General features: G+C 63.8%; 1 protein-coding gene across 1 annotated transcript; it reads right to left on the reverse strand.

The window, feature by feature from the left end:
- Window positions 1–6: 6 nt before the first annotated feature.
- On the reverse strand, window positions 7–8,661 carry EEF1A2 (eukaryotic translation elongation factor 1 alpha 2). The gene is made up of 8 exons (XM_029916622.1): window positions 8,556–8,661; window positions 7,000–7,219; window positions 5,211–5,390; window positions 4,541–4,837; window positions 2,972–3,122; window positions 1,549–1,805; window positions 743–977; window positions 7–136 (listed from the first exon to the last, which is right to left on the reverse strand). The coding sequence occupies exons 2-8, from the start codon at window positions 7,141–7,143 to the stop codon at window positions 9–11; spliced, it is 1,392 nt and encodes a 463-aa protein (XP_029772482.1). The 5' UTR covers window positions 7,144–7,219; window positions 8,556–8,661; the 3' UTR covers window positions 7–8.
- Between the last annotated feature and the right edge of the window lie 2,381 nt (window positions 8,662–11,042).

Below are 11,042 nucleotides of genomic sequence, written 5' to 3' on the forward strand. Positions count from 1 at the left end.
CCCGTGCTTCACTTGCCCGCCTTCTGCGCCTTCTGCGCGGACTTGGTGACCTTGCCGGCGCCGCCACTCTTCTTCTCCACGTTCTTGATGACGCCCACGGCCACCGTCTGCCTCATGTCGCGCACCGCGAAGCGGCCTGCAGGGAGGGGGCGTGAGGGGGTTGGCGGGGCCAAGTTCCGCCTTCGCCCCGCCCCCGGCCCCGCCCCCGGTCAGGACAAGCCGAGCGCAGGCGCACTCGCGCTGGGTGCTACCTGCCCTGGGGTTTTCCAGGTGGGGCGGTGGGGCCACGGCCCGAGGAGTGTGGGACGCTAACGCTATCAGGTTCTTTGGTGGCAGGACCACTCCAGGACCCGCCCAGTTGGGGTGGGGGTCCCAGGACGCGCGGACGCTCTTAGAGCGTGCCTGGCGAGGCACAGCTATGAGAAGCTGGCCCTGCAGCTTGCATGAGGCAGCTCTGCCAGAGAGGCCGGTGGTCATCCGAGGGACATGTGTGCGGCCCGCCAGCTGCTGTCCAGCAGTCAGCCCGAATTCTGCCACAAGACTCGCTGTGGGCCTGGGGCCTTCCCAGAGGAGGACACCATCCCAGAGCCGACGGGCAGGGCTGCTTCAGGGGACAGAGGCCCCAGGTCTCCTGCTAAACTCTAAGCACAGCCACCTGAAGGACCCTCACCCCCACCCCGAGGTGGCCCCCTGTGGCAGCGCGGGTCACAACCACCGGGCCGCACCTCCCCCACCGGCTCACCGAGAGGCGGGTACTGCGAGAAGCTCTCCACACACATGGGCTTCCCGGGGACCATCTCCACGATGGCCGCGTCGCCGGACTTGAGGGCTTTGGGATTGTCCTCCAGCTTCTTGCCTGAGCGCCGGTCAATCTTTTCCTTCAGCTCGGCGAACTTGCAGGCGATGTGTGCCGTGTGGCAGTCGATGACCGGTGAGTAGCCGGCACTGATCTGCCCTGGGTGGTTCAGGATGATGACCTGAGGGAGAGGCACGTGGCCATCAGGGCTGCCCAGAGCGGGCGGGCTTCAGGCCCAGGGGCCCCGGTGCTGGCCGTGGGGAAAGGTCAGGCTCCGGGGCGCGTGCAGGGCCACTGGGCGGGACTTGCACTGTCTGCACTGGCCAGAGCCGAGGCAGGGGGATGAGAAAACCGGGCCTCAATTATTGCACTTCGGTTCTACGTCATGAAGGCCAATTTTTAAAACTGCTGTCACCCAGAGAGCAGATCAAAGAGGGTGCCGTGGAGATGCAGAGAACAGAAGTATACAGAGAGGTCTCTGGCAATAACCTAATGAAAACATGCTCAGGACACAAGTGGGACCTCAGTGAGGTCGAGCGCCGAGGCCCCGCGTCTACCCTGTGAGCGCCCTCAGCCCTGGTCCAGCCGCTCCAGGCCTGGAGGGCCTCGTTTGTAAAGCAAAGGTCTGAGTTTTCCCAAGCGCCAGGCTAGTGCGGTGTCAAGCACTGTGCTAAGGCCAGGCAGCCACTTCCCTAAGGACAGCCCGCTGCCCCCGAGGGGAGGGGCCGCACCGGCCCCCCTGTGGTGCGCACCTGGGAAGTAAACTGGGCAGCCTCCTGGGGCGGGTCGGACTTGCTGTCCCCACACACGTTGCCTCGGCGGATGTCCTTGACCGACACGTTTTTCACGTTGAAGCCAACATTGTCGCCGGGCAGGGCCTCGCTCAGGGCCTCATGGTGCATCTCCACAGACTTCACCTCCGTGGTGATGTTTACGGGCGCAAAGGTCACCACCATGCCCGGCCGAAGGATGCCCGTCTCCACTCGGCCCACAGGCACGGTGCCAATGCCTGGATGGAGGGGAAGGGGACTGTGAGGGTCGGGGGGTGTGTAGCCACATGGATGGGGTGCAGGGCGGGGGGGACCCCAGACAAGGCAGACGCTGAGGTTCCGACAGGCAGAGGCCCCCCTGGCCTGTCTGTCGGGAACAGGAAGGGCTGAACAGGAAAGAGTCCCCGGTGACGCCGGGCAGGGGTGATGTGGGGAGGTGTGGGTGAAGCGAGGGCCTATCCAGACGGGGGGTGGGAGAGGCACTGCAGGGACCCCCTTCTCCGAGGCCTGGCGAGACAGCAGCATCAGCATGGGTCAAGGTCAGTCCACCAGGGACAGCCAGATGAGGCTTTGATGTTGCTCATCTCAGGGGGCTGGGCCACCCGCAGAGGGACATTGGGGCGCCAGAGTTTCTCATGGGCTCACTGACACCTGTGTGGCCACTCAGTGGCTGTGTGGTCTCCCCCAGCGTGTGTGCGGAGGCCCTACTCCCATATCCCTGGCTGTGGTGTGACAGACATTGAGGCTAGTGGCTGTTCTCTGCTGGATGAGTGTGACGCCCCCATTCTGCACAAGCCCCCTGGCTGGGGGTCTCCACAGTGCTCCTTTTGGGCCTCATGCTTATGGTGTCTCTGTCATCTCACGAATAGCATTTCTCATGCCTGGGGTAGATCATGTCTCCCACAGGACTGGAATGGTCATGGGGGAAGGGCACATGTGGGTTACACTTGTGCCACCAGCTGGCACAAAGCTGTGCTTACTTGAAGGGGGAAAGACCCCGGACAGATGGATGAATGGGTAGGGGTGGGTAGGTGGATAGATGGATGGATGGATGGATGGACGGTTGGATGGTTGGATGGATGGATGGTTGGGCAGATACCATCTGGATGGATGGATGGATGGATGGATGGTTGGGAAGATAAATGGATAGATGGGTGAGAGGGGTGGAGGGATGTGTGGATGGACAGATAGGCAGATGGGTGAGTGGATGGATGGATGGAGCAGGGACGGGAGATGGACAGGTGGAAGGATGGTCCCCAGGAAGGCGTACAGCACTGAGGGCGAGGCAGATAACTTGGTCTGAGGTGCTCCATGCCAGGCGCCCTGGCCTCAGGGGCAGGGTGTGAGGGGCAGAAGCGGCCAGGGCAGCGGGGCGACAAGCGTCAGGCACTGAAGCCTCACTCACCGCCGATCTTGTACACGTCCTGCAGTGGCAGGCGCAGCGGCTTATCTGTGGGGCGCGTCGGGGGCAGGATGGTGTCCAGGGCCTCCAGCAGGGACACGCCGCTGGCGTTCCCCTCCTTACGCTCCACCTTCCAGCCTTTGAACCATGGCATCTGGACAGGAAGAAGGTGTCTGTTGGGGGTCGAGACCTCCTCCAGCTGCCCCACCCTATCCTGCCGCCCCAGGGCCTGCCAGGAATCCCGGTGGAGGCCTGTGACCTGAGGGGGCCTGGGGGGCAGGGAGCACGGACTCGCCACTGCCTAATGGCCAACAGTTCACCCTAAGCCAGTGCATGCCATTGAGATGCTGCATAGCCCTGCACCCCCAGCCCCAGTTCACACTCGCAACATCACAGAAGCCTTGGAAAAGGAGGTCTGCAAAAGAAAAAAGTGGAGCCTCTTACGGAACCAGCCCAGCCTGGTCAGACTGCTCAGACGGAGGAGGGTTCTAGCACCTCTGAATAAGCGTCCAGCATGGAGGCCAGCCCAGCTTAGCCCCCGCTTTCTTGCAGATCCCTGGGCGGGGCCAGCACCAGAGCAGGAGGGGTCAGAGTCTGGCCAGCAGCCAGGCTAGAGGCGGAGTCCAGCCTTGGCCCCCAACCACTATGCCACTGTGTCCCCAGGCATGGCTGACCGGCATTGTCCAGGGCTTCTCCTGCCAGCACACCCAGTGCCCTCCTGCATGGAGGCCGAGGCCCACTGGCCAAGGCAGATAGCACAGATCAACAGACGGCTCCCGAGCAGCAGGTCAGGAGCAGAGAGTTCAGGACCAGGGGGCTCGGTCTGCCCCACAGGGAGGGTGAGGAGTGCAGTCAGCTCACCCACTGCAACGGGACATCCTGTTCGGGACCCACAACACGCAAGCATGCAGCCAGCAAGACGGGGGCAGGGTCCACAGCCTCGTCCCCTGCCTGCCGGGCTCCAGGGTCCCCTCCACATCTGGCCCCTCTGTGTGGGTGGCTGCAGCATTGGCTGGAGCAAATGGCCACCCGCCAGCTCTGTCCTCTGCCTCCATTGTGTTTAAGCCCTGGTTCTCAGGTTCTGAAAATTCCACTTCGGGCTCCACGTCCTCACCTCCCGCCAGTCAGAGTCCCTGAGACGTCTGCCCCGGCCATAAGCTTCCCACCTGGCCAGTGCGAGCCAGGCCTCAGCCCTTCCCAGAGCCCTGCCCACTCCACACCCCAGGGAGACTCCCGGGGGAGACGAAAACTAACCCACGACGCAGGCCTCCAGAGACCCAGCGCTTGGGCCTAGGCCGTGGCCGCCGCTGCTCCCATACTGTCCACCCAGAGAGAGTACCCCTGGCCAGAGAAGGGGCCCCTGCTGGCATCGTGGGCCCCGAGGAGGCCGCGACTCGCCGGGCAGACACCCTTGGAGCCAGGTGCCTGGGGCCCCGCAGGTTAGGGGAACACGGCAGGGCTGAGGGGAGCCTGCAGTCAGGCCCTCTGGCCCAGGTGCCCTGGCCTCTCGGCCAGGGGTTTGAACTGTCCCGCCGCGCCCCCCGCCCCCGCTGCGCAGCTGTGGACACTCACATTGGGGGAGGGCTCCAGCATGTTGTCGCCGTGCCAGCCGGAGATGGGCACGAAGGGCACCGTGGCGGGGTTGTAGCCGATCTTCTTGATGTAGGCGCTGACCTCCTTGACGATCTCGTCGTAGCGCTTCTCGCTGTAGGCGGGCTCCGTGGAGTCCATCTTGTTGACCCCCACAATGAGCTGCTTCACGCCCAGCGTGTAGGCCAGCAGCGCGTGCTCGCGGGTCTGCCCGTTCTTGGAGATGCCCGCCTCGAACTCGCCCACTCCCGCAGCCACGATCAGCACGGCGCAGTCCGCCTGCCGGCAGGCACAGTAAGCCCGGGCCCGCCAGGCAGGCGGCCTGGGTGGGCCCTCAGGGGGCTGGACCTCAGGGGCGGCACAGGAGCTTGCCCATTTGTGTGAATGGCCTGGCAGTGTCTGGTTGTCCGGGTCTGTCTGCAAAGGTGGCCCTGACAGTGGCTAGCAGTCCTCATGGGCACCTCTGCCTAGCTGAGATGACGGGGCACCTAATCAGCTCTGTGGGGGACTCTGTGCCAGGTGTGAGTGAGACTAGTATTCCTGGCAAGGAAGCAGAGGAAACCCAGCTACCCCTCAAGGCCCCCAGGTGTCTACCGAATGGGTGCCCCTGCCCACCTCTGGTGCTCCCGTGGCCCCCTGTGGCCCTGCCCACCTGGGACGTGCCGGTGATCATGTTCTTGATGAAGTCACGGTGGCCGGGGGCGTCAATGATGGTGATGTAGTACTTGGTGGTCTCGAACTTCCAGAGGGAGATGTCGATGGTGATGCCACGCTCCCGCTCTGCCTTCAGTTTGTCCAGCACCCAGGCATACTTGAAGGAGCCCTTCCCCATCTGGAGGGGTGGGGCATGGCTCAGGGGGGGGCCCGGCCCTCAGCCCGCTGGCCAGAGGAGCCCCCTGGACCATGGCGGCGTGTCACAGCAGAGAGGCCTAGGTGACAGCCTCCCTCGCTCCCACTGGGACCCTAGGACTCTGAGCCCATCTCTGCAATGAAGGAGCCAGGTGCACGGACCTCTGAGGGAACAGCCAAACCTCAGCCCTGCCATCCTGCGTCCCCGGGTCTGGCCTCTGCCACCTCGATGCTTGCCATTTGAATGTCCACCAATAGGTGGCGCAAGGGCCTGGGAGTCAGGCCTGCAGAGAAGCCCCTAGGCAATTTGAACCCCTTCCCTGGCTGAGGGGTCCCCTGTATCTGAAGCTGGTGACCCCCACACTCACAGTCGCAGATCGCTGCCTGCGGCACCACTGTGAAGGTGTCAAGCCAAAAATCCCTCTGATTTTTTTTAAAGACAAAAAAATTAAAAGGAAATTGGATGTGGTTGCATCGAAGGGCCTGGCTTTCCAGCTCTTTCTACAGACAGCCAAGGCCAAGCAGTTCTGGGCCCCTCCTCCCCTTCCTCGCCCCACCTGCAAATACCTGTGCCCAGCCCAGCAAGACCCTCGTGCCGGGGCCGGAGCTGTGGTTACTGCTGCCCAGCTGGGCTGAGCATGGACAGGGCTCTGCCCCCCAGGAAGGCCACCCAGCCAGGAAGGCCACTCAGCCAGGACCCAGATGGGACCCAGCTAGACCTGAATCAGACATCCTGCAAACACCCACAGCCTCCCCCCAGTGCCAAACCCGCAGGGGAGGAGAGAGTGACGCAGCTTTTGGGCCCAGGCGTGGAGGGAGGCAGCCCAGCGCAAACCCCCCCATGCTGAGTGAGGTCAGCCCAGGCCAGCAACTGACTCCTCCTGGGCCCTGGCCGCAGCCTCTCTGCCATCCAGGAGAGGACCCTCATAGCCCCCCAAAGGGCCAGGGCCTTCTCCCAGAGCCCAGGGGTGGGGGTGGGGCTCGCAAAGAGCAGCCCCCACTCCTGGTCTCTGAAAGGAGGTCAGTCGCCAGGGCCCCTCTCACGCTCACCAGGCAACCAGGACACTCCCCCTCCAAAAAAGTGCCACCCTGGACAGGCAGCCCTCCACGGCCCAGCATGAGAAAATGGAGCTGATGGGCTGGGCGCCCATCAATGAGCTATTAATAGCCACCCTGAGTCGTGGCCTAGCGTGGGACAAGTGAGGGCAGCAGTGCCTGTGTCCCCAGGCCTCTGCCCTGGGGACATGGGAACCCCACCCTGCTCTAGGTCCTCAAGTCCAGTATGGCCGAGAGCTCCGGAGGCCACTGTGGCCTCAGGGAAGCAGAAATGCTTCGTCCAGGCCACCTCCCCTGCCCTGGGGGGCAGAGCCAGGCGGCTACCCCCTCCCCCAACACCAGCACATCCTCGGAGGGAGGCCACCTCACCTCCCCCTGCCACTGCACCTAGACCCTCTCGGATATTTGTCCCCGGCACAGGGTCCTTCAGGGCTCATGCCTTCTTGTCCTGGAGATGGGCCACGCACGCACCAGCTGGGCCTCCACGCGGGAACCTGTCCTCCCAGTGGGGAAAAGGACAGGGCCCCCAGGCTCACCTCCGCCGCCTCCTTCTCAAACTTCTCGATGGTCCTCTTGTCAATGCCTCCACACTTGTAGATGAGGTGGCCCGTCGTGGTGGACTTGCCCGAGTCCACATGGCCGATGACCACAATGTTGATGTGGGTCTTCTCCTTGCCCATGCTGCCCGGGGTGGGGGGAGGGGCTAGAACGACCTGGAGCGCTGGGGCTCAGGATGAGGGGCTCCCGGGCAGGATTCTGGGGAGGACAGCGATGGCCAGCCTCAGACGGAGGCCAGACACTGCCCTACACAGGCTGCGAGCATGTCCTGCCCGCACACTTGGCCCGAGGCAGGGGCCACGTCCCCACACTGAGTGGGGAGGGAAGACCACCCCCAAGCCTGTGCCTGCCCATTTGGGTCAGGTGGCAAGCCCCGACGGTCCGATCTGCAGTGAGGATCTGGGTGCCATGACCATGGAGCACCCCCCATGAAGGAGGTCAACCTCCCTCTGAAGAGAAGGAGAAACACCACGCTGGGCGAACCCCATGACCAGTCAGGAGCCTGGTGATGAGTCACCCTGTCCCGTTCTCCAGTGCTCCATCCCTGACGCCTGCTCCCTACCAGGAGCCCTGGGCCCCGGGCTGTGCCCCACCCCCACCAGCAAGCTGCGGCTTCAGTGGAGAAGCTGCGGTGGAGAAGCAGAAGCGGTCAGTGCTCTCCACTCCTCTCCTCCAGCAGGGAGCGCGCCATCTTCCCCTCTTCCCCTCATCCCTGCCAGGCAGGCTGGCACCAGGGGAGACAGGCTGGGCCAGAGCTCCCGAAAGGTGGTGGTGCCCAGATCAGGGGCCAAGAATAGCTCGGGCCCTCCCCGGATCCGGGCAGGGGGCAGACAGGAGGCCGGGGAAGTGGGGTCCGGCTCTGAAAGAGAGAAGAATCGGCCCTAGTAGCCAAGCTCAGCAAGTGCCAGAGATGCCTGCAGCCTGGGGGGTGGGGGGGAGAAGGGGCACCCCCTCCCCCCTTTTCCTCTGATAACAACCCGGGTCACAACCCCTGTCTCATCCTGGAAGTCAGTGAAGAAATCTAGGCAGCCCAGGAGGGGACAGCTGGCTGGGGGAGGGAAAGTGGGTGCCAACAGTGCACCCTAGGGTGCAGAGACCAGCCCGACACCCCTAGGCCCACCGGTGGGGGCAGGGTGGCAAGTGCCTCGGACTCTCACTGCCTCCCCCTCCGCGGGCATCTCCAACAGTCCCCAGCAAGCCCGACCCTGCTCCAACCCCGCAGGGCCCCAGCTGGTCCCAAGGTCACGGCAGCAGGGCGATTGCCGCCGCCCAGAAGACCGGTCCCCAGCCGCCACCACCGCATAAACAAGCGCCCCCGCGATGCCCCCACCCCAGTCCCGGTCGCCCACAGGACCGAACCCTGGCGCCGGGTCCGGGCGCGTGGGGTGGCTGGCCGAAGCCCGGAGCGAGCAGCGTAGCCTCGCCAGGCGCCTCCCCGGCCCCTCTGTGTCCTCAGGTCCGGTCCCACCGGAGAGAGGACCCTCTGCGGAAAGCTGGGGACGGAGGCGGAGACCCGGAGGCCGAGCGTCCTTACCCAGAGCCGAGATCTCAGCCAGAGGGACTGGCGGCGCCGGCGCCGGCGGTTTTATCTCTCCGGGAGGGGGTCCACCTATTGACGGAGCGGGCGCAGTGCACCGCGCCCCTGCAGTACGGCAATGCGGTACCGGCGGGGGAGGGGGCGGGCGGGGCCGGGGCGGGGATGCGGGGACCGGGACCGCGGGCGCGCGCAGGGACGCCAGAGGAAGATGCGGCGGGGGAGCGAACGACAAAGGCGCGGATGCACCCTGAGGGAGCGCAGGCAGGGAGGCGCTGAGAGCAAAGAGGGAGGTAGGGGAGGGAGTCGGAGAGGAGGGCGGTGAAGGGAGAGAAACAGCCAGAGACGGAGGGCAGAGGACGCAGAGCCTGAGTGGCCGGGCTCAGGCACTCCTGGACGGAGAAGAGGTGGACAGAGAGCAGGACAGAAGTGCACTCCAGATGCGGAGGGAGGTCTCTGGCCATGGGGCCAGCCCTAGGTACCGGAAAACGCAGGTGGGGTCAGGGTAGGCACAGGTAAGGCCTCAGCCGGGAGGGGGCAGGGGCTGAGGTCAGGGTCTGGGCGGTGGTCCTGGCCTGCATCACGTGTGACTGGTGAAGTGACGAGCCTGCTGTGCCTCCTCAGTGTGGCCTTGGCAGACTAGGCCCTTCCCTGCTGAGACCCCGGAGTCTGCTTGCTTCCAGGCCCCTGTGGCTAAGTGTCTGCCATGTGGGCTCATCCTGGCGTGCCCCCAGTCTGGCCCCGTGGTACGGACTGAAAATGGTGTGTCCAGGGTCCCCTCAGCTCTGCTGAGCGACCTGAGATTCTTAAGCAGATCCACCTCTACCACCGCCCCCGTGAGGCTTCCAGAAAGGACTATCTTCCACCCTGGGCCTCTCTCCATGCAGGGAGCACTCCAGGTCTGTTCCCAGAGCCCACGGGTACCTTCCAGGCCGCCCTGGTGTGCAGGAGGGGGCAGGAGCTCCCAGGAGAGCAGAGGTCCGGCTGTGGGCCCTGCCGCTTCCCCCCAACTCCAGGCCCCAGAGGGGTCATAGCCCCAGGCCACAGCCTGGGGACCTCTGAGGGTCCTGGGCAGACCAGGGTAAGGGCCAAACTGGGTTTTAAAGGGAGGGATGGAGCCGTGTGTTGTGTGAAAACCAAGTGTACTGCCCATGAGCACCTCCCACCAAGGCCTTGTCTCCTGTCCTCTGGCCACCGCTCCTGTCTTACTCATCTTAATAACTGCAAGGTCTGGGGGAAGGTCAAGCAAGGTCTTAAGAAACGTGTTGTGGGGCGCCTGGGTGGCTCAGTCGGTTAAGCATCCGGCTTTGGCTCAGGTCATGATCTCACGGTTCATGGGTTCGAGCCCCACATCGGGCTCTGTGCTGACAGCTAGCTCAGAGCCTGAAGCCTGTTTCGGATTCTGTGTCTCCCTCACTCTCTGACCTTCCCCTGCTCATGCTGTCTCTCTGTGTCTCTCAAAAATAAATAAAAAACAGAAAAAAAAAGTTATAAAAAAAAAGAAAAGAAACGGGTGCTGAGTGGGTGGGAGCAGAGGCCTCGTGCCCAGCTCCGTGCACGGGGGCAATGGCTGAGGGCAGGCTCCGAGATGGGACCCGCAGGGGGCAGGAGGTAAAGGGGCCCAGCTCAGTGGTTAGGGGCTCAGCTGGTCTCCCCAGCTCAGGGGGAAGTCTCTTAGGGAGGGAACAGACCCTCCATTGGGCTGTGGGGAGGGGGGCCTGCCCCACAGGACCAAGGTCTGCACCCACAGATAGACGGGCCCACAGACAGACAGATTGGCCCTTTCAGGCGGGGAGGGGCTTGCAGATGACTCCGGGCACCTCCAAGGGCTGCTGATACCACCAAGCAGGAGCCAGGAATTAAAAATAAACTCCTGGCGCGAGATGGAGACCCACCCCACCCCCTCCCAGCTGCCCTCTATATTTACTGCGTCCCTCCCCGCCTGAAGGTTAGCAGGGGTTTGGGAGTCGTGATTGGCTGAGGCGGGGATGGGCTAATCCAAGGCCAGGGGCGGCCCAGGTCCCTGGAGATGCCCACCCCCGTTTCCTCAGAGGGCCACCCGGGGCCTGGCTGCCTGCAGACCACCCCCCACAACAGGTTTGAGTTGCACACCTACTCCTAGCTCACCCAGAGCTGTCAGCCTGGTGGGAACCAGATCACACTGCGAGGCCCCTGCCAGGGGCTAGCCTGTGCCAGGTGGCCATGCTCAAGTTCTTTGGACAGTGGGACTACATAATAACACAGCAACAGTGCTGACCAAGTCCCTGCACTGCAGAGTCCCCAAAACTAACAACTCCTCGGCTATTGCATACTATTTAATAACTACAGATCATTGAACAGAACTGAACACTAACTACTAAAATAAGCCCAGGCGCTGGGCCTTGTGCGTTCATCAAGTGCTGGGCGGGGCCACCAGGCAGTGGAGCACTGACTGACCAAGCGTCAGCTGGCCACACAGGCAAGCCCCAGTGCCGAAGGGCACGCAGC

The sequence above is a fragment of the Suricata suricatta genome, chromosome 12 (genome assembly GCF_006229205.1).
Source record: "Suricata suricatta isolate VVHF042 chromosome 12, meerkat_22Aug2017_6uvM2_HiC, whole genome shotgun sequence".
Classification (NCBI taxonomy): domain Eukaryota; kingdom Metazoa; phylum Chordata; class Mammalia; order Carnivora; family Herpestidae; genus Suricata; species Suricata suricatta.